At 40.8% G+C, this 23821-nt stretch overlaps 1 protein-coding gene across 3 annotated transcripts in view; it reads right to left on the reverse strand.

The window, feature by feature from the left end:
• The window catches only part of CPED1 (cadherin like and PC-esterase domain containing 1), a 152753-nt gene that overhangs the window by 124781 nt on the left and 4151 nt on the right, over positions 1 to 23821 (reverse strand). For all 3 annotated transcript variants that reach the window (XM_013194593.3, XM_013194592.3, XM_013194594.3), the window contains one exon: positions 15297 to 15483. In XM_013194593.3, the coding sequence (XP_013050047.3) occupies positions 15297 to 15483 (187 nt within the window). The remainder of the gene's footprint in view (positions 1 to 15296; positions 15484 to 23821) is intronic.

The following is a 23821-nucleotide window of genomic DNA, read 5'->3' on the forward strand; positions in this document are numbered from 1 at the left end:
CTCTATGCTGTATGGACTTGAAAACAAGTTTTTCAGAAAGAGGTATTCTTTCAGGTTATAAAATATTAAACAATACAAACATATTTTTGGCATGTTGAAATCCTTATCTTTAAGGAAAAATACAATGATTGCAAGTTTTAGTGTCAAGTATCATGGCTCCTCATAGTCTGTAGAGGGGAAAAAAAAAAAAAAAAAACACTGCTCCTGGACGGTCAGGGAGTACAGACTGAACTGAGTTTGGTGAGGAAGCACTTACTTATGGAAGTAGCTGTTTGTGCACAAATCCAGATTTGCAATGACAGACCGAAACATCTTACAAAGCAGGCTGCAGCCCTGCAATATAATCAGTTTATAGGGAGCCAACAATTTGGTAGTCAAGAGTATAGAGTAGAAGAGCTACCAGATGTCTGAAAGACAAAATTAAAGCCTTGTTGCCTGCCTCTCTACACTAGGCTGAATTTTATGTCCCCCAGCATCTCACAGGGCAGCAGCATTAGGCAGGCTGTTTGGGGGATGTGGGAATTCCACACCTCTGAAGATCTGAGCTTGACTGAAAGCACTCCAAGGGAAAATATCCTTTGAAGCCTATTTCTGGTTATGGCAGCTCAGCCGTCTCACTTGTGTAAAGATCAGAATGCTGATTGTTGGACTGAATGCTTTCTCTTTGTTAATAATCTGGGATTTAAAAAGATTTTAGTATCCCTGTTTTGTGTGTTGGGCTCTTCCTAAAAGAATGTCTCATCTCTAGGTTTTCAGGAATTAAAGAATTAGTTATCTGAGGTATTTACATTTTTCTTTAAATGTGGCTCTTGATAGTCATGAGCTATCACCAGTTTGAACTCACTACCACCACAATTAAGAAATGATCACTTTGATAAGTGAAGATAGCGCAGGAAAAGATGGTCATGTTTCTGATATTTTCTGAACTGGTCTGAAAGGCAGCTGTTCATCTTTCCACGTGTAAAGCTTTCACTGTTTCACACAGCATGTTCCGTGCTACTTGTTGAGACTGACTATACTCTTCCATAATGCCCAGTAACCACCTGTTTAACTAGTCAAATTAGGCTGAAATCTTTTTACGTGTTAATTACAGTGAAATATTAGAAGTGTAAAAACCAAACCAAACCAAACCAAAACAACAACAACAAAAAACACTCTATGTATGAGGCTGAGATTGTTAGACACAGTCAGTTCATTCACGAAATACTTTGTATGGGTGCTGTATAGATGCCAGGGAAAGGCTAGAGGAATCCTGAGGACAGTCATTATTCAGCCCCCTTGGGGATGATCAAGGTTTTACCTTGGCTCAGCTTTTTTTTTTTTTTTTTTTTGTGCAACCAAAGCGTGAACAGACTACTGGAAATAAAAGTAAGTAAAGTACATTCAATAGTTAATTTAGTCAGCTTTGGGGCAAGGAGTACTGCAGTATGTAAAACAGGTGCATTAGATGGTTCTTAGTTTATCAGGAGAGGTAGTGTCAGGCTAAGAATAATTTTCTGCTGAGTTCTATTTCAGATTGTAACTCTTGCAACCTGTATTTTTTTATCATGGAATACTCTGTGAACTCAAGCTATGAAAATATGCTATTAGAATTCTTTGCGAGCTACAGTAGAGTTCAATAGCAAACAGAAGGAAAATATGTAGTCCTGACCCAATGGCAAACACATCAGGGCATTTCAAACACTCAAGCCTGTTATTCCACTTCTGTGCTTACACACAGTGCTTTGGATGAATATTCAGAGGACTCTGGAATGGTCTCCACATATGGGTACTTTCTGCACAGCAAGCCTCGGTGAAACCAAAAACATCTAGTTATCCAGTACAATATCCTCTATTTGTATGCAGGCTATAAAAGTTTACATCCCTAGCTGTTCCCAAATGCTGCAATTCTTACTCCATATGTATTTTTACACATCAGGTATGTCACCACAGACAAAGCAGCTTGACATGTTTCTCACTCAGACAAGAAAGCAGAGTGGGACTGAGACCTAACCTTCTCTGGGACAGAAGTGCTCAGTAAATAGCTAAAGCATGTAGCTGTGACAGATCTGCCACAGCTCAGCTAATCCACTTGTGTGGGTGCTTCCTTACCTGCTGTGAAGATGTAGAAGGAAACTCTCTGTCAGGAAGGCCAGATGGATATTAACCAGGCCGCTGAAGGTGGACTGGGATGAAGAGCCAGGAAAAAAATGGAAGGAGATGATGTGATATGGGGAGGGTGGAGGTCATGCAGTTGAGATATGTAGGGATTGGATTGGGATGAAGAAACTCATGGTGAGGGTAGCTCTGTAGTTAAGAAGTTATTGTCCATATGCTGCATCTGTTACAGGCAATAGCAAAACGATGTCCCCGTTCTGGTAGCAGGGCTTGGGGCTGTGCAGGAGAGGTGGCAGTGGGACACACTCTGACCAAGGACAAGAAATCAAAGCATCACCAGATTTTCGCATCAAGGACGTGGAAGGAAGAGTCTGCACATCCCACCTCTGGGATAACCCACATCTCTTTTAAAGTGCAATTCTTTGAAAATAAACATGCAGATAAATTGTAACCTTAAATAAATGGCACCAAAGGAGTGCTTCTCTGCTCTTTGCTGGTGGGAAAGAGGGGGGATCCATCCCACACCAGGAGGAAGGCCTCAGCTCCGTGCTGCACGGAGGTGCAAAGAAAAGGTTCTGCACCCAGAGGTGGTCAGGCATTGGGACAGGCTCCCCAGGGCAGTGGTCACAGCACCGAGCTGCTGGAGTTCAAGAAGCAAACACTCTCAGTAACAGTGTTCTAGAAGCAGTGCTCTTAGATATGTGATATGATTTCTTTTTATTTTATTTTATTTATTTTTGGGTGGTCCTTTGGGGTCCAACTTAGATATTCTGTGATTCTAAGGGAGAAGGAAGAGATTCATGCCTTGAGGGAGAGAAGAACTCTGCCCTGTGCAGGGAAGGGCAGAGAACCACGCAGCTCCATGCAGTGAGGATGTGGGTACTCTGCTCTCCAAGCCTCAAAGGAGAAGAAGGAAGAGTTACATTCTGATCTGTGCCAAGAAAAAATCCTCTGCCTGACACAATTCCCTTTGGATAACCCTCACTGCTACTTGATCCAAGTTACTCTGACAAATAATTCTTGGGACTGCGTCCAGGAAAGAATTTAGTATCACTGTTCTGCACACCCTAAGGCAAAGTCATGTGAAAAAGCAGCATACAGTTATCAAGTGGAAGGATGCATCATGAGCAAGTGAGTCAAATGAAAGTTGAAAAGAGTGCTTGTCACGGCTTTTGAGTACCTATCAACAGCCTGCACTGTCTTCTCATAAAACTGCATTTCCAGCTCTTCCTGGCTGTGGGGATCTTGTGTGCAAGTGTGTGCCTGGGGCTCTGGGTGCTGCAGCTGGAAGGGACCAGGGCTCAGAGCCCCGTGTGTCCGGGGTGGCAGCAGCCGAGCGAGGGCGGGTGGGTGAGTGAGCACTGGTGGGTAGGTGAGGCTGCAGGCACCGCCTGTGTCTGCACTGAGCACTGTGTGCACTGTGAGCACTGAGTGTGTCCCTGTGCACTGCTGTCTGCAGCCAGCCACGTGTGCGTGCACAGCCAGGGAGTGTAGGTGTGTCCATGTGCGTGTGCCCCATGGGAACACATGTGCAGCATCACTGCTGGTTGGAGCCGGGGCATGGAGCAGCAGCAGCCTTACCTCTGCTGGTTGCCAGATTTGGGAATCTCTAACTTGGATGAGTGTGTGAGTAGATGCTACAACAAAACCGAGAGGTACTGAGGCATCTTCGACGCTAGAATATGACCAAAGCTGCTGATTTTGCTACTCTTACAAGAAAGGGTCTGGGCGTGTAGAGGCGCAGGCAACAAATGGAAAGAGCTAGCAGGATGGGAAAAAACGATTCAGTGGGCAAGTTGTGCCTGGGGTGAAGGAGTTCTGCCTGAGAAAAGAAAACTGCCAGCCTGAGTATACTTTCCATCTATCCCTTCACTTCCAATTTTTCTACTAATCTTTGCCACAGGACTGAAAACCTGAGGAACCTGAACTGAGAAGCTCTCTGAATGATCACATGAGAATTCATCGTTGACTTTAATGGGAAAAAATAGCGCTAGAGCTGAGAAGATTGCCTCTTCCCTTCCATGGACATAGAGGAGACACAGGCCTATCTCATTCTAAGACATCTCTCTAAGGAGACAATGCCCTATCTCATTCTAATTCAAACAAGATTACAATTGCAATGTTAAAAGGATGGTGTTTGATCAACTCTGCAAGAACCCAAGACACACTTTAAAGTTTGAATGTCTGCCCTTGATCACTGCATTTACATCATTTGGGCATCCTATGACAGACAATACTCATTAATGTGTCGGATTCCTTAATACCCAAGAGGCAGGAAACGACCAAAATATTGCAAAAGAGGAACTAGGGAGCAGAGAATGGCTAAACTAAGCAGTGAGAGGACACAGGCTCAACCACTGGCCTGCAGTCATCTGCTGTGTTTGTTTTCTTCTCTCTGGGTGGCCATGCAATGCCCCAGGCATAGTTTAGGAGAAAAGCTCAAGCCTGTGACAGTTCCTGAAACCCAGCAGAGAGCAGGCCACCCTCAGTCAGAGAAAAAAAGAGTTTAGATACATGGATGTGAGCCACATGGCATCACTTGTCCTCAGGACTAGGGATTTGACTCCTTTTATTTATGAGCTAGCCAAAGCCAGAGAAGACACAACAATGCAATAATTAAGTCATGGCTAATGTGAGGGCACTTTCCAACATAGATACTGATTTCTCTGAAGCACCCTGTGCTGCCTGTCAGCTCTACTCACCTGGCATGCCATGTGGTGGTGAAAGCAGGTGAAACGCATATCATCACGACTACCTTGCAGAGCATCCGTGGAACATGAACTCTAACAAGGGAGTTAAAATTTTCTTTCCAAACATTTTAAAGAAATATAGGGTCAGACCTCTCACTTTTGAAGGTCATCAGGAAATGCCACAGTGTTATATGAGCAGAAAACATGTACTGTAACATATAGCATGTAAGTCAGACGTGCCATGGAGCTGGGTAGAGAAGGGGAAAAATCTGCTTTCTCCTACCTCACACCTCATCCTGTCACAAACTGGGCAACCTAACTGGTCTACAGTTACATTCTATACCAGTACTTTTTTCTTTCTGTTCCTAGAACTTTCTCCAAAGATCTTCTAATTTTTTTTTTCTAAAGCCATAACACTTAATTCCAAGAGCAAATGGGCTTAACATGTGCCAGACTCTGTATTTAAAGTCCTTGTCTTCAGCCCACTCTTTAAAGAAAATTATCTCAATTATTTTTTGTTGAAGACTGACTTCTAGAAAGCTCCCAGTGATAATTAGTGTTACTGACATTGTAAAAACTGGAGTTTTCTTTTTATAAGAGAAGCCAGATGGAAAAAAAAATTATATATTTAAATGCTAAAGTCCCATTTAGGCAGATAATTGCTTCTTGATCTAGTCTAAAATAGCTGGGTCTTGCTCTTATTTTGTTTATCTACCTGTTCAACAAAATACTTGGATATGGTGATAGATTTTCTATTTTCCCTTGTTACCAAAAAAAAAAAATAAAAAAGTAGGAACAGTGGTTTTCTTCAAAATAAAGAAAAAAGTAGCTTTGCCTTCTTTTACCATTTTCCTCTAAGATTTCTTTTTTCCAAAACCTGATCAATTGAACTGTAGTCCTACTGTCAGATGTAAAATAACTGTGGTTATGCCATATTTATCTTGTTTTACACAATGTAGAAAAAAGCCCAGTACATTCTATGTACATACACATTTTTAGTAGTCGTTATAAATTAAAAATGAAACTCCTCTTTGTAGCTAAATATTTATTTTGGACAGCATTACTGCAAATGTCAGAAACAAAGTCATTACAACAATGAGCTTGTTATAGAAACACTTTATGCCTTGAATCATTTGTTTAAAGCTTTCCAAAATGCATACCATTCACCATTGAGCATGTTCTTCCCTCTGTCATAATCTGAACAAATTTTACTTAGTGAGGCACCACTGAGAAAACGCCTATTTTTTAATCTTGCTGCCAGTTAAGGTTGTTCATCTTCTTTTCAAATCCTATTCCTTTGCTACTTTTTAATCACAGTCCCTTCCATATTTTGTCCCTTTACTGTTAAAAATGGACATTGTTTTCTAAGGAAATGAGCCTGCCAAAAATGCTAGAAATTAATCATTATATTTTTTTCTTTCTAATCAATGAGGTGTCATTTTTCTGTATGAGGTGTTGTTTTTTTGTTGTTGTTGTTTTGTTTTTGTTTTCCAGAAATACGAAAGCTCTTATGACCAACTGTAAACTGAGGGGTAGTTAATTCTGGTTTCTGAGTAGGTCAGAAAAGCTTCCTTTCACTTCACCATCTGTGCAAACTAGGACTACATCCAAATGGACAACCTCAGGGGCTGAGTAAAAGAATATTCAATATTCCATTGAAAAGCAACTTTGAGGGAGTATAATGACCATCAAAATGGTAGAATTATCATTCCCCTCATGAAGGAAAGGTTCCCATTTTATGAAAAATAAGCCAGTGTAGCAATATTATGGTGCATGAAATGTTCAGAAACATGTTTTAACCTGTGGGTGGCTACTGCACTTTTGATGTCTGGAACATTTTGGGGATGCAGCATTCAAAAGAACTGTCAGCTGAAAGTGGACGCAGCTGGAGAAAGTTGGAATCTGAACCTAGGAATGGAGTGGGCTGGTTGCAAATTACAGTGAAGGCACACACAGCATATAAGCTTTTTGCTTATATTTTTTTTGTTGACCCAACAAAAGCCATGGCAGCTACAGTAAAAAACAAACAAGCAAACAAACACAAAACATGTTGGTTTGGTTTCAGAGGTATATGAATGCCTCTACCTAAAATGGGAGCACAATGATAAAAGACACCGCATTTCTCACAGCTGACCCAGGCTCACAGCCAGGGAGTGCCTCAGAAAGGGTGCACAGCTTCCAGCAGCCCAAACACTGGGCAGCACTAACGCAACAGTGCCTTGGAGAGACTACTGTGACGGGACTGCTGCAGGCTTCTGGCAAGGCTTCTCCCAGCACTTATATTAGATCATCATATGACATTTGAGAATAGACACATGCATTTAAAAGCTTGTATACCTATCCCTTAACCTCGTATTTCTTTATTTTCAGTGGATTTGCACATTGTTGCTTTCCCTTGGCCGTGTTAATCTGCCTGGACACTGGTGTTTTTCAGATTCTATTAACATGACATAATTTATTCCAGCAAAGTTTTAATTTTAGCTCACTGTGTAATCGGTGTGTAGTGTTTTAATTATTGTAAATTCTATGTCAGCTCAATAGATGCCACTCTCTGTTGGACTGTATGTTCTGTTTACATGGATAAAAAGAACATTCAAAGAAAGATATGTTCAGTAACTTTATGACTAAATGCTATCTTTTGTTTTTAACTTTAGAAAGTTCAATGGCCATGCATTTTTTTTAATTAATGAACAAATAAAGAATTTCTCTTCCTCAAGGAAGAGAGTGCTTTTGAACCAGGGTTTTTAGTACAATTCTACAGAGGGTTTATTTTAATGATACAAAGAAACAGCTTGTATGCTTTTCTGCTAGAAAACATGAATATGTTCTGCTAATAATTAGGAAGGAGAATACATATTGTTCTGAAAAATATACAATGCCTTTACATTGTCTAACAAGAAACCACAGCATCACGCTAGAGAACAGCATTTATCTGGGTATGCCAGAAACTAATCTGTCTTGTGTTGCAACCAATGATGCCTGTGGCATGAGATTAGGCAGCCACTTTCAACTGCATAGCAAATAGCCAGGCTTAATTTCAAAAAGCAAAATTAAAAAGTGATCAAGACAGTACATGTTTCTGGTATACATTTTTTTTTCCTAAAACTATACGAACTATCATTTTAAGGAAGCAGAACAAATTTAACAAACATTAAGTATGCTTGTAATTCAGTATGCTCTGAGGATAACCACATTTCTAAGTATTTTGCTTGTTTAAGGAATTCCTTGCTTAACAACATACAAAAAGAATGCCTCTGAAATGTATGTTTTACTTGTCAAAACCTTGTGCAGGACTCACATGACATGTATTTTGCATTAAGAAACCAACTGTTTTGTATACTGTATACTTGTACCGAGAATTAACAAAAATGATTTTTGGAAAAGCAATTACATCTGCTAGATATGTGTATATGCATGTATTTGTATTGTAACACACAACATACTTCTGTGGCTAGCCTCATCATTATTATTTGGCACAGTATTTTAAATGGCTTATTTATGATGGAATGATCTTGTGCTTTTGCTGGCATGCTAGGATCTCGAGTCCTGCTTATTTAACCTTACCTCCACAGGATTGTTTACACTTTCAGAACCTGATTTCAATTTACTTTAATTTTCTCAGAGACTTTTGTATTTATAAAAGCTGAGCATCTAGTGACCTCTCTATTCCTGACATTTCCTTTACTCTCCACTACGAAAAAGAACAAAAACCCCAGTGTCTCATTTCTGTTCCAAAAAAACTAAACTGCTTCCTTCAGTGGGTTGGTCCTTGTAATTGAAAATGGCAACCAGATGTTTACAGAACACACCAGCAATTTTCCTTGAGGCCTTTACTCTTTATAATTGTTTGCTAAAGTTAGTTGGATTTCATGGAAACTTGTCTGAGGCTGTAGAAAACAGCAAATCATATTTCTTACTAACTCTGAACAATGAAAAGTAAAAAATGAAATGGAAGTTAGAACTAATGCTACCTATTCCTGTTAATGAATTTCAAACTCCATAGATAACCACTCACTTGAGGAAATTTGGTTCTCTTAGGACTGATTTTTACATACCAACCCATGAAAACTATTTGTATTTCAGAATATGTCATTTGCTTTCTACCTTCTCCAACTTTAGCTGGCCTAACTGTATGCACCACTGATTTTGGTCCCTTCCCCTTTTCTCCCCTCCTTTTAGGAATATTTTCTCATAGACATCCCTTCCTTCCTTTCTTCCTTTCTTCTCTCCCTTTTCTTCCTTTCTTCCTTTCTTCTCTCCTTTTTCTTCCTTTCTTCCTTTCTTCTCTCCTTTTCTTTCCTTCTCTTTCTCTTTCTTTCTCTCTTTCTCTCTCTTTCTTTCTCTTTCTTTCTTTTCCTTCCTTCCTTCCTTCCTTCAAGAAGTTTTGCATTTTAAGAAGATGCAGAAGAAGATGCTGCAAACTACATGTTGCTTGTTCCTCAGTTAAAGCCCTGACTCACAGGTGATTTGTACCTGGAATCTCTCCACCTGGTTTAGAAATCAATGCATTTTCCCTGCTCGGTTTCTTATCTACCTCATTTTCTTATGGCTAGTCAATAAACTTCAAGAGGTCTATGAGTCCATCTTGTTTCCCCACAAGGGAACACACTTGACCCAATAAAATCTCCTTACTTATTTTTTTAAAGACCGTTAAGAACTGATGCTCCACAGCTCCAGGGAATGCTTGTGATTACTTCACTGGCTTTACCCCCCAAAAGCTTTCCTAGTATCTAAACTATTTTCAGTTGTTATATTACTTTATGACCTATTTACTATGGACACAAAGTACAGATTATTCTTTTTTCTTCCTTAGCAGCAGCCTTTTTCACATTTTTTGTTAGCAAATATGTTCCCCCAGTTGTCTCAGCCTCCATACTCATTTAAGAACATTTCTGTGTCCTCCTGTCTCTTACCCCTCTAATTCTCACTACATTTGCTGATATAGTAAGTCCTGGAAAACAAAAAGTGAATGCCTGACAGTCACCAGACATGGCCTTAGGGGCCTCTGAAACCCGTGGCTGTAGTTAATTCTCTAGACTAATTAGCAGCCCTAAGGAAAGTATTGCTGGGCGCACTTATGAAGTAGCACTTCTACAAGTTCCTACCTTGCTGCTGGCCAGATGTCGGCAATTCAGCTGTTTCTTCTGCTGATTTGGCCTCTGGTCAAATGTATGAGCAGTGAGGAGTACTAGAGGTGATACAATATGCTAAAGTAACAACATAAAAATATACATCAAGAAGCATGTAGTTTCATCTTGGTTGTGACAGTGACTTATATGGTTTTTAACCTTGTTTCTGCTTCTCTAATGCTGGTGTGGTAATATTTCTCTGCCTCTTAGGCCTAGTGTGAATAGAAGTGCACAAACACAGACATTTTCTTCCTGTGGAAAATGTAGATTTTCTTTAAAAAGCAATTTTTCCAAAGAACGCTCAACAAACCAAAATTAAAAAAAAAAAAAAAAAAAAAAAAAAAAAAAAAAGAATGACTGATTTGGAAAAATGCTTTTTCATAGAATCAAGGCAGAATTTTCTTTCATCTGCCCCCAACTGCTTCTCCAGTCATGCACCATCCAGAGAGAGTCAGAAACCCGCAGCTAGCAGCGCTCCACATCTCCTGCACACCTGTGCCTGCTCCTGCAGGCTCATGCTTCCTGATGCTCCCCACAAAGCACCTTTTCCAAGGAGCAACCAGTGGGTGCAAGAAAGCACCAGGGTGCTCTGTAGAGAGCCAAGGATGGAGGCAACAGAAACCATACCCGCTGGAACAATTCAACAATCCTCAAATCAGCGTTTTATAGCAGAATGAGTTATGTCTGAACATATTCAGACTGTTTTAGCAGTGACGCTTTATGCTCTACTTGCTGTAATATCTAAGTAACGCTGTGGGATGCCACCTTAAATGCCAGACAGATCTCTTGACCCTAGCACATAAAGGGGAGAGCCAAGATTCACTTGCATTGGCTCACACTGGTCTGTTGCCTCACTCATCCCTTCCTGAGCAGCTCCACCCAAGCACCACTCCCACATCTGCAAAAAGCCAGATCATCCTCATAGCCAGTGGCTGGAAGCAGGGCTTAATTTGCGCAGCCAAGTAAACACAGCATGCTCTTAAAATGGCAAAAAACAGAACCGAGTTCAATGCAATCATACTGATAAAGTCAGGAAATAGGAAATAACTTCAGATCCAATACACATTGCAATATATGTAAGTTTTAGGATATGGATAGTATATGATATACACCAAACAATCTCATATGAATGAATATGACATGAAGCTAGTATTGATTTCAGCTGAAATAAATATCAAGAATTATTGACCCAGGAGGCAAATATTGACCAAAGCTAAGATGGGATATCCTACGGAACAATAAATCAGAAAACAAAAAGAAAAAGAAATCAATATGTGTACTATAACAATCTTTGTAACCGTTTGGCTAAAATTTCATCTTCACTGGATGTCACTCAACTTGCAAACAGAAGCCTTAGTAAAGCTCAAAGAGCTCACTGTAGTATTCTAAAAATAGGAAATAATGTAAAATCAATACTATGGAAATGGTTTATGATATACATATTTTTAAAGTTATCCACTGCAATTGCACAAACTTTCACCAAATTATTAAAATTAAAACTCTAATGTGGCAGGGAGCAGATAGTGTTACACTGCACTCAGTTTGCCAGCAGCCTGAAGAGGTATGCTTTTTCCCATGGCCAGCTATCATCAAGGCTGTGCAGAATCTTTTCAGTTCCAAAGGCTAGATGTAACAACAGAATTTTGTATGCTATTGCAGAATGAATTTTAAACTGTCTGGCCATCTTTGCAGCATACAGCTGCACATGTTTTTCAGAGCCTGAAGTTTTCTGAGCTTTGCATAAGTATTAGTAAAGGTGAAGAATTGAGAAATGAAGTAGATGCCTATCAAGGGAGGGTCACCACTGACAAAAAAGTCAGGCATATGGAGCAGAGGACAGAAATTCTGACAGCTCCAAAAAGAAAAATATAAGTAGTTCATTTCTTTCTTTCTTTCTTTTATTTCTTAGATGTCATGTGAGGAAAGTATGGAGTTCAGGAAAGATTCAGACAGCAGTCAGCAATTATGGAACATTATTTTTGGAAGGCAGAAAGGCATTTTGGTGCCACAAATTTCTGAAATAAAATTTTCCTTGGGAAAAACACTGTGAAAATGTTGGCAGAGCATCACAGAGCCATAGGGACCCACAGAACCCCCCCCCCCCCTTTTTTTTTTTTTTTTTTCTGTGGCCCCAGAGATGAGAGCTTCTTAGGACGGGAGGACAGAAAAGAAGGCAGAAGACTCTGGAAAATATTTGGAAGGTTCTTCTCTATCATTTACTACTCTGGGAGAACCTAAGTGTGCTCTGAACCAAGGTGGCCCATCCCACTCACCTCTCATAGAACAAAACCACTCTGTTCTGGGCTGAGGGAAAGCAGGCAAACCTACTAAGGAGAAAGCCCAGAGGTGTGGGGATTTCTCACTCTTTCTTCTGATTCTGAACTATTCTTTTCTGTGAGGCTGCATGACACCAGTTTCAAACCCCCTCCAAGGCTGTGGAAAAAGTAGAACCTCTTCCAGAGGCTCTGCCTGTATGAGCAGATTCTTGTATTTTAGGAAAGGAGGAGGAAGGAAGGAACAAGACATGAAACACACCTGCCTATACAACCTGGTATCTTTATGATCAGCTATTATCCAGCCTTATTTTAACTGCCTGCTTTGCTATGAAGTTATCGCAGATACTGGGGATACTCACCATGCCTAAACAGGTCTACCCCAGCAGCAGTTGCATGCGCGAGGTACCAGTCCCAGCTCCCTACAAAATCTGACTGTCCCGTCATCTGCTACCAAATCAGGAGCATCTCCCTATCTCCATCCCAGCAGCAGACTGAGATATGTTAAACCTTACAGCAAAACCAGCTCATTTAGGGCTGCCACAAAAGGAAGACTGAAAGCAGCTCAGAGCAGGCACAGATATCATCAGTCTGTGGGCTTTTCCCTTCACGTGGGTTTAATTGGAAAGGAACAGGGAAAGCACAGCTACTTTTTATCATGCAAAGCTGCTTAAGAATTTACTGACAGAAGTATTTTTCAGTGAAAATTAGGGGTTTTAATAAGTTGTACTTGACTGCAGAAAGCGTCTATACAGATTTTTCATAGGAAACCCATAAACCACAGTCTCTTTGCCTGGAAAAAAAAATAAAAAAGAAGGTATGCTTTTCCTTTTTAGCCAACTACCCGCCAGTTACCAAATCTCAAAATGTTTTGGTTGGTCTGAAAGAAACAAAAAAAATTCTGCTGAAGAAAACTATTCCCCTGATATTTCCATCTGGCAGTGATAAATTCAAAACAGTGCTGCAGCCCCGGTGTGGAGGTTCTCTCTGGAAGATCAGAGCTGTCACACTTCAGTTTCAAACAGGAGCAGAACTGGTCCCAGAATTAATAGTAGGCCAGTACAAAAAAGTTAGGAATGTTTTGTGGGGAATTTTTTTTCCATATATGACTTCAGCTAGACTCTTGGCTCACAGCCATTCTAAACAAAAATCCTTTCAAAATCAGACTGAACTTTCAAAATACATGAGTAAGATGGACTGCACTGAAACTGCACAAAAATAAAAGCAGCAGGTAGAGCTGCAAAATAATACCAAGTAAGAAGGAATAACTTTTTATAGATTTTCTGTAACACTCGTGATCTGTGTTTCTCAGTCCTTTATCTGTATCTTTTTAATAGAGGTTCCAAGGAGCACATTTTAAATAAATTATAGTACTCCTATTAGGAAAATGTTATGACAAAGCATAGCTCAAAATACCCTTCTCCAAAACATGGTTTATCAAGTTCTATCCCATCCAGAACATTAAAAGCCTTCATTTACTGGCAAAGAAAAATAACTCCAAGCATAACTTGTTTAATTCTAAGAAAAGATCATTGGTTCGGTATGTAGACATGTTCTTTTACTTACTTGTGTTTTTCAAACATAACTTTAAAGCTAGGCGCTTACATAACAGGGAAAAATTAAAGGCAGACCTATGTTGCCATGAAATGGAATTAGTAAATTCCATTACTCTTTGTCTTAAGCTGGAAAGCATCTGACTTTTTTCCAATACATCTAACTTCTGCTGAAAGCTGTAGGATGTTTCTGGAAAATACCTAAAATCTTTTTATCTTTTTTTTTTTTTTTAATTACTGGAAAAATACTACAGGAAGTACTGATACTAGGTAGACTGTAAAATATAAATATCCACAGTTAAGTTGAATTCTACAGAGGCACTGTTTGCAGGGTAAAAAACTGTATTGCAGAACCTGAACCTGAGTTGATTACTGTAGCAAAATTTAGTACAGTGATTTTTTCTCCAAGGCCTAGATGAGCCTGGCATACCCACTTCCGTGGCCATTTGAAACAGAAGTATTTCACATAGATGGTGAAATACACATTGCCCCAGAGGTGCTGCCTTGTCTCTGTGGCCCATTTGACATTAGCGAAGCCTGCAGACCTGCTGTGTCCTGTCACTCTGAGATGGAAAGTACACAAGGCATGGAGTAACTAAAAGGTGCCTTTGAAAAAAGATTAAAATAGAAGACAACAAGGTGCAGACAATTTATTAGTACTTGGTGCAGCCTGCCAAGAAAACTGGTATCTCATTTTCAAGAAAGTTTCTAGAAGACAGTGGAAATTTGTGGTGGAATTTTGAGTAGCCTAAAACATGCTGAATAAGTACTTTTTTCATCTATTAAACTATTCAGATTGGTTAAAACACAAAGCAAAACTGATCTCTCTGGTAGTCCCAGGAAGTTATTGCAAGTCTGAATGATACAAATGACACTCCCTTTAGCATGAGAAATAACCAAACACACTCTTCTGCTGACAGAATGGTGACCAGCATACATTTTTCAAAGCTTTCCAGTTCCAAAATTGACTTCCAACTGAATATTAAATTGAAATTACAGTTTTAGTTCATACCTTTAAGGTGTCCAAAACCACTTTAACATGGTCAACAAATATAACTGATGCCCAAAGCTCCTCTATTAGGCAATCTACAGGTCTACACCATAAAGCTACAGTCAAAAGGTACTTCTATATTGTGTTCTTTAATAAGCTATTACATAATGAAAAAGAGTACCTTCATGCATGCAGCCCTTCTTTAAGGGAGAAAATGAGAAAGAAGCAAATATTGCAAATATTTGTTGTATCATGAAATGCTCTACTGAAAATCACTCGGCTATTATATTGATGAAGTCAGTGTGTGAACTCATCAGGAACTGAAGTGATCTGACTTGGTTCTCAAGACTATGTTCAATTACTTATGCATCTTTATAGAAGGAAGTTTCTAATACAAGAATCATCTAATTGTGAAAAACTAGTTGCATAACTGGGCAGGGTTTGAATATGGTTTGTATCCTTACTTATATTGAGAATGTATAAACTTTACCTCTGTGGAAGAATACTAGATCAATAGCTAACAATTAGTAATTAACGCGTTAATTAAGTCAATTTATTCTTACTGTGATAAGGGCCCTCATGTCTCAGATCTTCCATCAGTCTCCTGTTTTCAAGGACTGTGACTGCATATCCATGTTTTTTCAGGATGCGCTCACAAAGCTGACGCTCAGTTTTACTATGGGCAGGAGGTGCATACAGAATTGCTCTTCTCGTACGGCTTCCAAAGTACTGGAGAATGGAGTCTTCGATCTACAGCAAACAATGCAAAGACAGTGGTCGTAAGATAGGACACTTTTCAGGAGCATAATACATAGTCATTATTTTTCTCAAAAAAGATACTAGCAACTTATAGTGACATTTTGGGAAGTATTTCTAGTATAATCAGGGATTTTTGCCTTATATAAGGCATAAAAACAGGATGCTCCATGTGGGAAACAGGTCACTAATATCTGGAATTGTCTAGCTATTCTTTTGCAATAAAACCACCATTAACAAACAAGATTTTCTTTTGGTGAAAAGTATTTGCCTTTAGGATTGAAACATACCAGCATTTAAGGGATTTAATTCAGGATGCTAAGTTAGTTCTTGGCAAGTTCAAGAATTTCAAACTAGCAGCAGTCAGCAGTATCTGCTTCAAAAACAAAGTCATTCCATGCCTTCTAATTTTAGTAAGCTTGTCACTGGACATAGGAAGTTTTACACAAACAAGGCACCACCATTTTTGCACAGATCATGCTGAAAAAAAAGAGACAGATGTTTTGACATAAACAAATGTCATTCAAGATGTGTCCATTTTCTTTATAGGCCTGGGATCTAGTGTTAAAGTCACTGTCTCAGTCATCTGTTCACCAACTACAAGATGCAGTTTTAAATTACACTTGGCTAAAGTGAAAGCTTCTCCATGGCAGCGAGGGATACAAACTATTTTAGACTCCTGAAATCCTAATGCTATTTCTGTTTGTGTTCCAGAACAAACATCCCTTGTGGAAAGGATCTGTGTAATTGACAAGGGGACCCTGAAAATTATCTAGATACAACACAGTCAGAGTCTTCTACGTACAGTTGCTAAATGCAATCCAAAACTACTTTAGTCATTGGGATATTCAAACAAATGGTGATCACATGCTGGTCGGAAGAAGCACAAATAGTGGTGAAGTCACAGGAATTACATTATGTAACCTGGTCAGATGTCCTCCCTGTCCTTGCAGTACTTTTAAAACACATCAGTCCTGCAGTAAGCTAGTGCTAGGCTCTGAGTGCCCTTTCCCCACCTCAGCCTGCTCCACTTACTTCTCTCCCGCTTTCACCCCTCCCTCCTCTTCTCTTATCTTGTCTCCTTCCTGCCCCTCGAGTAACTCCAGCAGCTGCTGGCAGCCGTTCCTCTCCATTTCCCTGGTCTCCTCCCTCCCTCTCTGTTCCTAAATCCAGCCCTTGCCCTGGCTCCCCCTCCAGCACTGCCTCTCTCCCTGCCACTGCCTCGTCCAGAGCAATGCTGCTGCATAGCATTACAGGCTGTTCAGCCAGATGTTTCCCACTTTCCATTTCACTCATATCATAGAAGAAAATCAGTGAAAAGAGACACCTCCAGCTCTATTTTGCAAGCAAATCCAATTTTCCATCCCACGTGTTATGCAATGGCCAGTATTGCAGGGTGAACCAAGGACACGTGAGAAGCACTGAGGGACTGCAGCCCAGGACACATTCGTGTCTGGCTTTTGGCTTGCAATCGCTGCTTGTCCTGCAGACGTCCCTCCCTGTGCAGCTGAGGGTGTTTGCTCTCTGGCATGAGTCCCACCTTGAGCTTTGCTGCACTGTGTGTGCACCCTTCTTTCACATGCAGTTTTAACACTTCGTGTGTAGCTCATAAAAGCTGCTGCCAAAACATACCTGTCTTTGCAAAAGCCAAGCCTCTTGCAATGTCACTCCTTAAGCACTCTGCTTAAAACAAACAGTAATAGCATCTATTATGAGAGTCCCACAATCATTTTATTTTCCCCTCCAAGTGATAGTCCCGCAGACTCTGCCCCAGCATGGCTGCCGCCTCACAGCACACGCCTCTTGCACCAGGCCTTGGCGGGACCTGATGCTCTCTCACAGTGTGAGCAGCTTCTCCTCTTCCCCGAAACGTTTTCTTTTTGTTTGTTTGTTTGTTTTCTTTGTTTGTTTTTTTTCTCATGATTAGCAGCTTCACATCCTTCTTTAGTGTTCCTCTGCTCCCCAGTAACTAAGCTTACTTCATCTTTCAAGGGGGCAGTCCCCCTCTCTGCCTTCTTGCCTGTGAGGCACTGCGGGCTGGGAAGGGACAACCATGGAGGCCCCTGGAGCCCTGTGGTCCTTGGGGATGGAAGCCTCTGTCCGTGCCAGCCTTATCACATTTCTCCTGCTTGTCCCAGGGGAAGGGGCAGGCTGGCCAGCACTTCAGGTTGCAGGTGTCTGAATCCTCCTCAGGCCGCACGTAGTGGGTTTACACAGCAAGATTTTGGTAGCATGAGGCTGCAAGGGTGGCTTCTGTGAGCAGAATACAGAAGCTGCTCACTGTTAGATCAGAGACAGGTTCAGCCAGCTCCAAAGGGTCCCACCGCTGCCCAGAGCTGAGCCAATAAGCAAGGTTGTTTGCACCTCTGTCAGAGCAGATTTAAGAAGGGAAAAAAATTGCTGTGCAACAGTGGCTGGGAGAGTGAGGAGTGAGAACCAGCCCTGCAGACCCCCAGTTCAGTGCAGAAGGAGGGCAGGAGGTGCTCCAGGCACACAGCACAAGTTCCTCTGCAGCCCGTGGAGAGGCCCCTGGGGGAGCAGGCTGTCCCCCTGCAGCCCATGGGTCCCACACGGAGCAGATCTCCACGCTGCAGCCCGTGGAGGAGCCCCGGTGGAGCAGGTGGATGTGGCCTGGAGGAGGCTGCGGCCCATGGAGAGCCCCCGCAGGAGCAGGCCCCGGGCCGGAGCTGCAGCCCGTGGAGAGGAGCCCACGCAGGAGCAGGGGGTCTGGGGGGAGCTGCCGCCCGTGGGGGACCCGTGCTGGAGCAGTTTGCTCCTGGGGGATGGACCCCGTGGTACGGAGCCGTGTGGGAGCAGTTCTTGAAGAGCTGCTGCCTGTGGGCAGCCCCCGCAGGCTCAGTTTGGGAAGGACGGCATCCCGTGGGAGGGACCCCACGTGGAGCAGGGGCAGACAGTGACCATGAAGGAGCGGCGGAGACGAAGTGCTGTAGGCTGACCACAGTCCCCATACCCCCTTCCCCTGCGACACTTGGGGGGAGGAGGTAGAAGAGGGTGGATGAGGGAAAGGTGTTTTTAGTTTCTTTTGTTTCTCACTTCTTTGCTTGTTAGTAATAGGCAATTAATTTTACTGATCTCCTACACTGAGACTGTTTTGCCCATCTCGATAACTGTTGATAAATCTCCCTGTCCTTGTCTCAACCCTTGAGCCCTTTTCTATCGTATTTTCTCCCCCTTTCCCTTTGCGGATGGGGAGTGAGAGGGCAGTTGTGGTGGAGCTCAGCTGCCCACCTGAGTAAAACCACACTGGTCTAGGAGGAATGCCCATCTAGGAGGAACTGGCAGGCCTGGCTGTGAACAGGCTGTCCTGAACCTCAGCTCCTGCTGCCCAGGCACTAAGAGATTAACCACTTTTATCTGCTAGCTTTCTAAAAAACGATGATGGGATCTTTGGGACACTGAGACAACTTGGGGTCCTAAATTTAACAGCTTGACCTGAAGTCTAATCTGATGCTACTAAATAACATGAAGTAACACCTTTTATGGTCCATACTTGAGATCCATATATATATAGTGTTGCCAAATTTATTTCCTCTGCCCTTTCCTTTCAGAGCTATTTGCAGTCCAGGTTACAAGATGCAATGTGTCTTTTCTGTTCTCTTGCCAAGCCACTGCACTGCAGTGCAAGGTAGGATGGGTTTTCTTTATCTGTGTTTCAGTTCCCTGTTAGCTACACAAAATTAAAAACGTTCTGGCCTACTTGATGCCTGTAGCAAGTGATTCCATAATTTCTTCCAAAGCTCTACATAAAATGCCTTACATCACTAGCCATGCTGATCTAGTTATTACTAGATGTATTTAAGAATTTCCAATATTATAGCAGTAACAGTCATGTTTCTACACTTAAAGAGTCTGCTGGTTTTTATAAGATGTTTCTCAGTCATAAAAATGCAGTCTGGGCAGAGTTGGTATAAAAGAAGTAGGGTGCAACAGAGGAAAATAAGCTGTTCAAATATTTTGACATTTTATGGTCCTGATTTTTTTTTGACATTCCTATAACTTTAATGTACAGCAGGCATACACACACGCACACAAAAGATCAAAAGGATCAATAACATTTTGAGTATTTAAGTGTTAAATGGACAAATGTTTTCATGCCCAGGTCATTTTTTCCTCTTCCTCAATTTCAAATTTCAGGCTATTTCAGGCTATTTGTTGGCGGCTCAGTTTATTATCGATTCAATATACCTATGTGAAAAGGATTGTTGAAGAACATCTGTGGTCCACGTCTTACCTAGGGAATAGTGCGGCTGTCTCCACTGAAATTAATGAGGCTTTACAACAAAGCTGAGATTTACCATATGATATAGGATGAGGTCTATGTCAGCTTTGACATGATATACCTGCTCTTACAGCTTGCAAGTCATTGCCCTTAACTGCGTCACTGATCTCATTTTAGTGCAATTGGCTGTTACACAGATGATCCACAGACTTAGCAACCTGGTCTAAAAAATCATGATGGAGTCGAAAGTGAATAAAAATGCACCCAAAAAAAATAATCGTAATTTTGATTCCTATTTATAGCATGACCCAAAAAACACAGAAGAAAGCAAACTGAGCTCCATAAAGTATATTGTGTATTTTTTAAAAATGTAATCAAATACATATTCCTCTGAGGTCTTAACAAAGTAGATCAACAGCTCAGTTTACATAATACGAAAGCTCAAAATTATGTAACTGTCTTTGTCTGACTGAAAATAGACATCCACTATCTGAGTTGTACTTCTAAATTCTGTCGTCTACCTGCAAGTTCAGCATGGCTGTGAAGTTCTTTGTTAAAGAGAAAATGTTTTGACATGTTACTTTAAACCAGTTTATCCGATTCTAGGTTATGAATGTATAAGGATACAATAGATTTTATTAGTCTCTGAAGATGTCCTCTGTTTTACAGAATTTCTGGTTTGTTCCAAAAATCCAGAATTTGGTCAGTAATTAAATCTACAATATATAATTACTGTTGTAGTTTGGGACAATTAGAAAGTAGAAAAGATATTTCAAGTCGAGAGGAGAAAAACAGTTCCTTGGCATTTTTTTGGATTCCAAGAAGATTGTATAATTCCATAAATATTGATGCATTGTCTCTCCCTGGCAAGGAAGTAAATATACAGTTTGAACAGTTGCCAGAGAATTTCACTGACCATCATTTCAACTGCAGAAAAAAATATTCTTCCTAAAATAATGTCCCAACTCTTGTTTGCCTGACCTTTTTTTTTTTTTCAGGAAAGAACTCAAAAAACTGTGAATCATCTTCTCAGCTACCCAGTTCTGGTGGTGTTAGTCCCTGTGTCAATTACAGGCAGCCTCTCTTTTACACCAAGCTTGCCAAGGCTGTCAGAGCTTTGTCCAACAGCTTCAAATAATTTGACTGCAACTTTTACACACTGCTTTCTAAGGATACTGGGCTTCTGCAAAATAGATACACAAACCACTATGCAAACTGAAAGTCCTTGGCATATGAAAGGGGAGTGTAAAAGAAATACTGGGAAAGAGAAGCAGTCTTACATAAACAACACCAGCATTATTGGTGATATTCACAGCAATGGCACCTTCACTGCTAAATACTGTCTAGCACAACAAAATTACAAAAATCTATGACTGGGACTCGCAGGCATTCCCATACTAATATTAGCTAACATTAATGATAATAAGATCTTAGCATGTGGTTCTAATGCCCTAAGTGGTTCATTTACAGGACTGGGCAGACCTTTATTAATTCCAAATGTGACTTTTAAATTCTCTTCCGTGTTTGCCTAAAAGTTCACAGAAGTAGTAAGTTGTTCATATTACTGTTGTATTTGAAGTGCGCATAGCTCCTTTATCAAGAAGTCACAGAGAAGTTAATTTCCTGTTTCACTTTCTGGAGGACATTTAAATGTGTTGGCTATAAGTTCTGTTAGATTTCCTAATCAGAAAGGACTGGGTTGTAGAATGAAACAGTTGGAATGTAATTCTGCTTCCAATTGTTTGCTGAGCAAATACAGAACAAGCGACTAAATTATCAGCACTACTTTGATGGCTGGTTTCTGATGACTTCATAAATCCGTGAGCAAAACTGGAGTTATTTGCACAGCCATCACCAGCACTCTAGGCTAGAAGTACTGAACTAAATTTTCAAAAATGCCTTTGCTTTATGATTGCATGTTGTACCTGGTACCAACTGTCTTGTATTGGGAACAAATGATGAGCCAAATCATACCATCTTATCAAAATAGGTGATTTTTTAAGGAAAGGACTCCAGTGAAGCATAAGTCCTCCGTGTCCCTCCCTCCACTTGCTGCCAATGCATCCTTCTCAAAGCTCCCTTCCTGTAAAGAGTCTCCACCCTGCTCCTCTTTCCTGACTACTACCACAATAGCTGAGCTCTTTATCACCAAAATATCTTGAGCTATCTGCACAAAATATCTGTGCAGTAAAAGTAACTGTTTCGTCAGTGCCTCTTGCATTTTACATTGAAAAGGGGGGAAGAAAAATCTCCTGCTTTCGTAGGATGCAATGTGAACGTGGTATAATTCCAAGGAAAGCAGTTGATAACACTAGACCATCTGTCAATTGCTTTCTTTTAACTGAGGTTTCATAGTAGCCAAGTTTTCCACTTCCTTTTTTCTCTTGTGAAAAAGAAAATAAATGTCTTTTTTAAGATTAAATTTACATTTAAAATGTATCAAACCTTATTATGCATAATACAATCTTTTCTATCCAGAGCTCTCACCCTACTCCATTTCTGCATAATAGCAGAAATCACCCCTTCTCATTCTATCACCCAGCTTCATTTATTCTTTTTCTTCCATTTACATTTCAAAAGTTCCCACTGGCTTTGTCTTCCTTTATTTCCATTTCCCTACTCATCTCCCTTTCTCTTCCCCAATACAAATCCAGCTTCTCCATGCACAATCTCATGTGACCTAGTATTTCATAGCCATAGGTCCCTACTCTGCCTCCCACGTCTGCCCCAGCCAGTGCCTCCTTTCCCCATGCCTTCTTCCATGATGTTCCCCTCCTGCCATCTTCCTTCCCTGCCCATTCTATCTGAAGCATATAGCACCAAAAATCAATAGGAAAAAAAAAAAAGCATGTCTTTTGAGGGTGAAGTTCATCGAGTCTGTTTTTAAATATCTGTGTTAAGCCGAGATGAACTTTGCATTTGAAACAGTTATTTCCACTGACTATGAAGTCTGGACTTCTGGCTCTGACCAGATAGAAAGTACCACTCAAGGAAAAAGAGGATAATCCCATTCTGTTTGTCCAAAGCTCTGGTAACAATTTCTCAGTTCTTCAGTCTTTGACTCTACCACATAGATACCTGGGCCTATAACGTGTGAAAGACATTCAACAAGATCTTCCTTTAGATCTTGGGGTTATTACTAAACCATGATAACTGTGATGTTTGTCTTTTCCTTTTTTCCTTTTTTTTTTTTCCTTCTACATAATACCTTGGATATATGGCCACATCCAGGCTGTTATTACCCTGCATCTTTCATATTGTCCACACCCAGTAAGTTATATCCTACCCTATAAGTTCAGAATGCTCAGATGTAAAATCAATTCCTTATTCTTGATCTTTGTTCACCTCATTATAGCTCCTCCTGGGGATATATCTATTATATAAGGGATAGGTTGAGGGCCTTGAAAACAGAGACAGCCTTTTTTCACTGTTCCTCTTATCTTTCATTTCCTAAGATGCTAGCCTTACCCACTCATTAAATTCTCCTATAACCAGCTGCTTGTCTTGTTTATTTACTTTTTGTCAGGTGGCCCTAAATAGCCAGGGGATGTGAGGAAAGGCTCTTAAGCATATCCATGAAATAATCTCCTTCAAGACCCATCTTAAAATTTGAGATTTTAAATCTCCTTTTTTATACATTGGCCACAGCTAGAGAACTAGTATGCCAAAACAATGCCTAGGATGTGCAATACTGTCACGCCGCTTCCTCACAATAGTGGAGGTACTATGTTTAACTGGGCAAGCACACTGCTGTGCAGAGACACCTAAGTTGGCTCTGGATGAATTAATTCAGAGAGTGTAAATGCAGCTGTGACCAGCCAATTAGCTCTTCTCAGAAGTGGCTGTGAAGCAAAGCTAAATCACTTCAGTGTAATGGTTTTACATCTGTCTGGTACCAAAGGTATTTCTGGTACTGTGCCATACAAGCCTACCCACTGGGCTTGTTTAGGCTTTTGTTGTTGATGATGTTGATACCAGTTTCAGCTTAGATACTACAGCACCACCTCTCCTCCTTATTATATACATTGGCAAATATTTCCTTGTGCAAGAGGTAAGTGTGGCTGGCAGAACCTGAAGACAGCCTACTGCTGC

The sequence above is a fragment of the Anser cygnoides genome, chromosome 1 (genome assembly GCF_040182565.1).
Source record: "Anser cygnoides isolate HZ-2024a breed goose chromosome 1, Taihu_goose_T2T_genome, whole genome shotgun sequence".
NCBI lineage: Eukaryota > Metazoa > Chordata > Aves > Anseriformes > Anatidae > Anser > Anser cygnoides.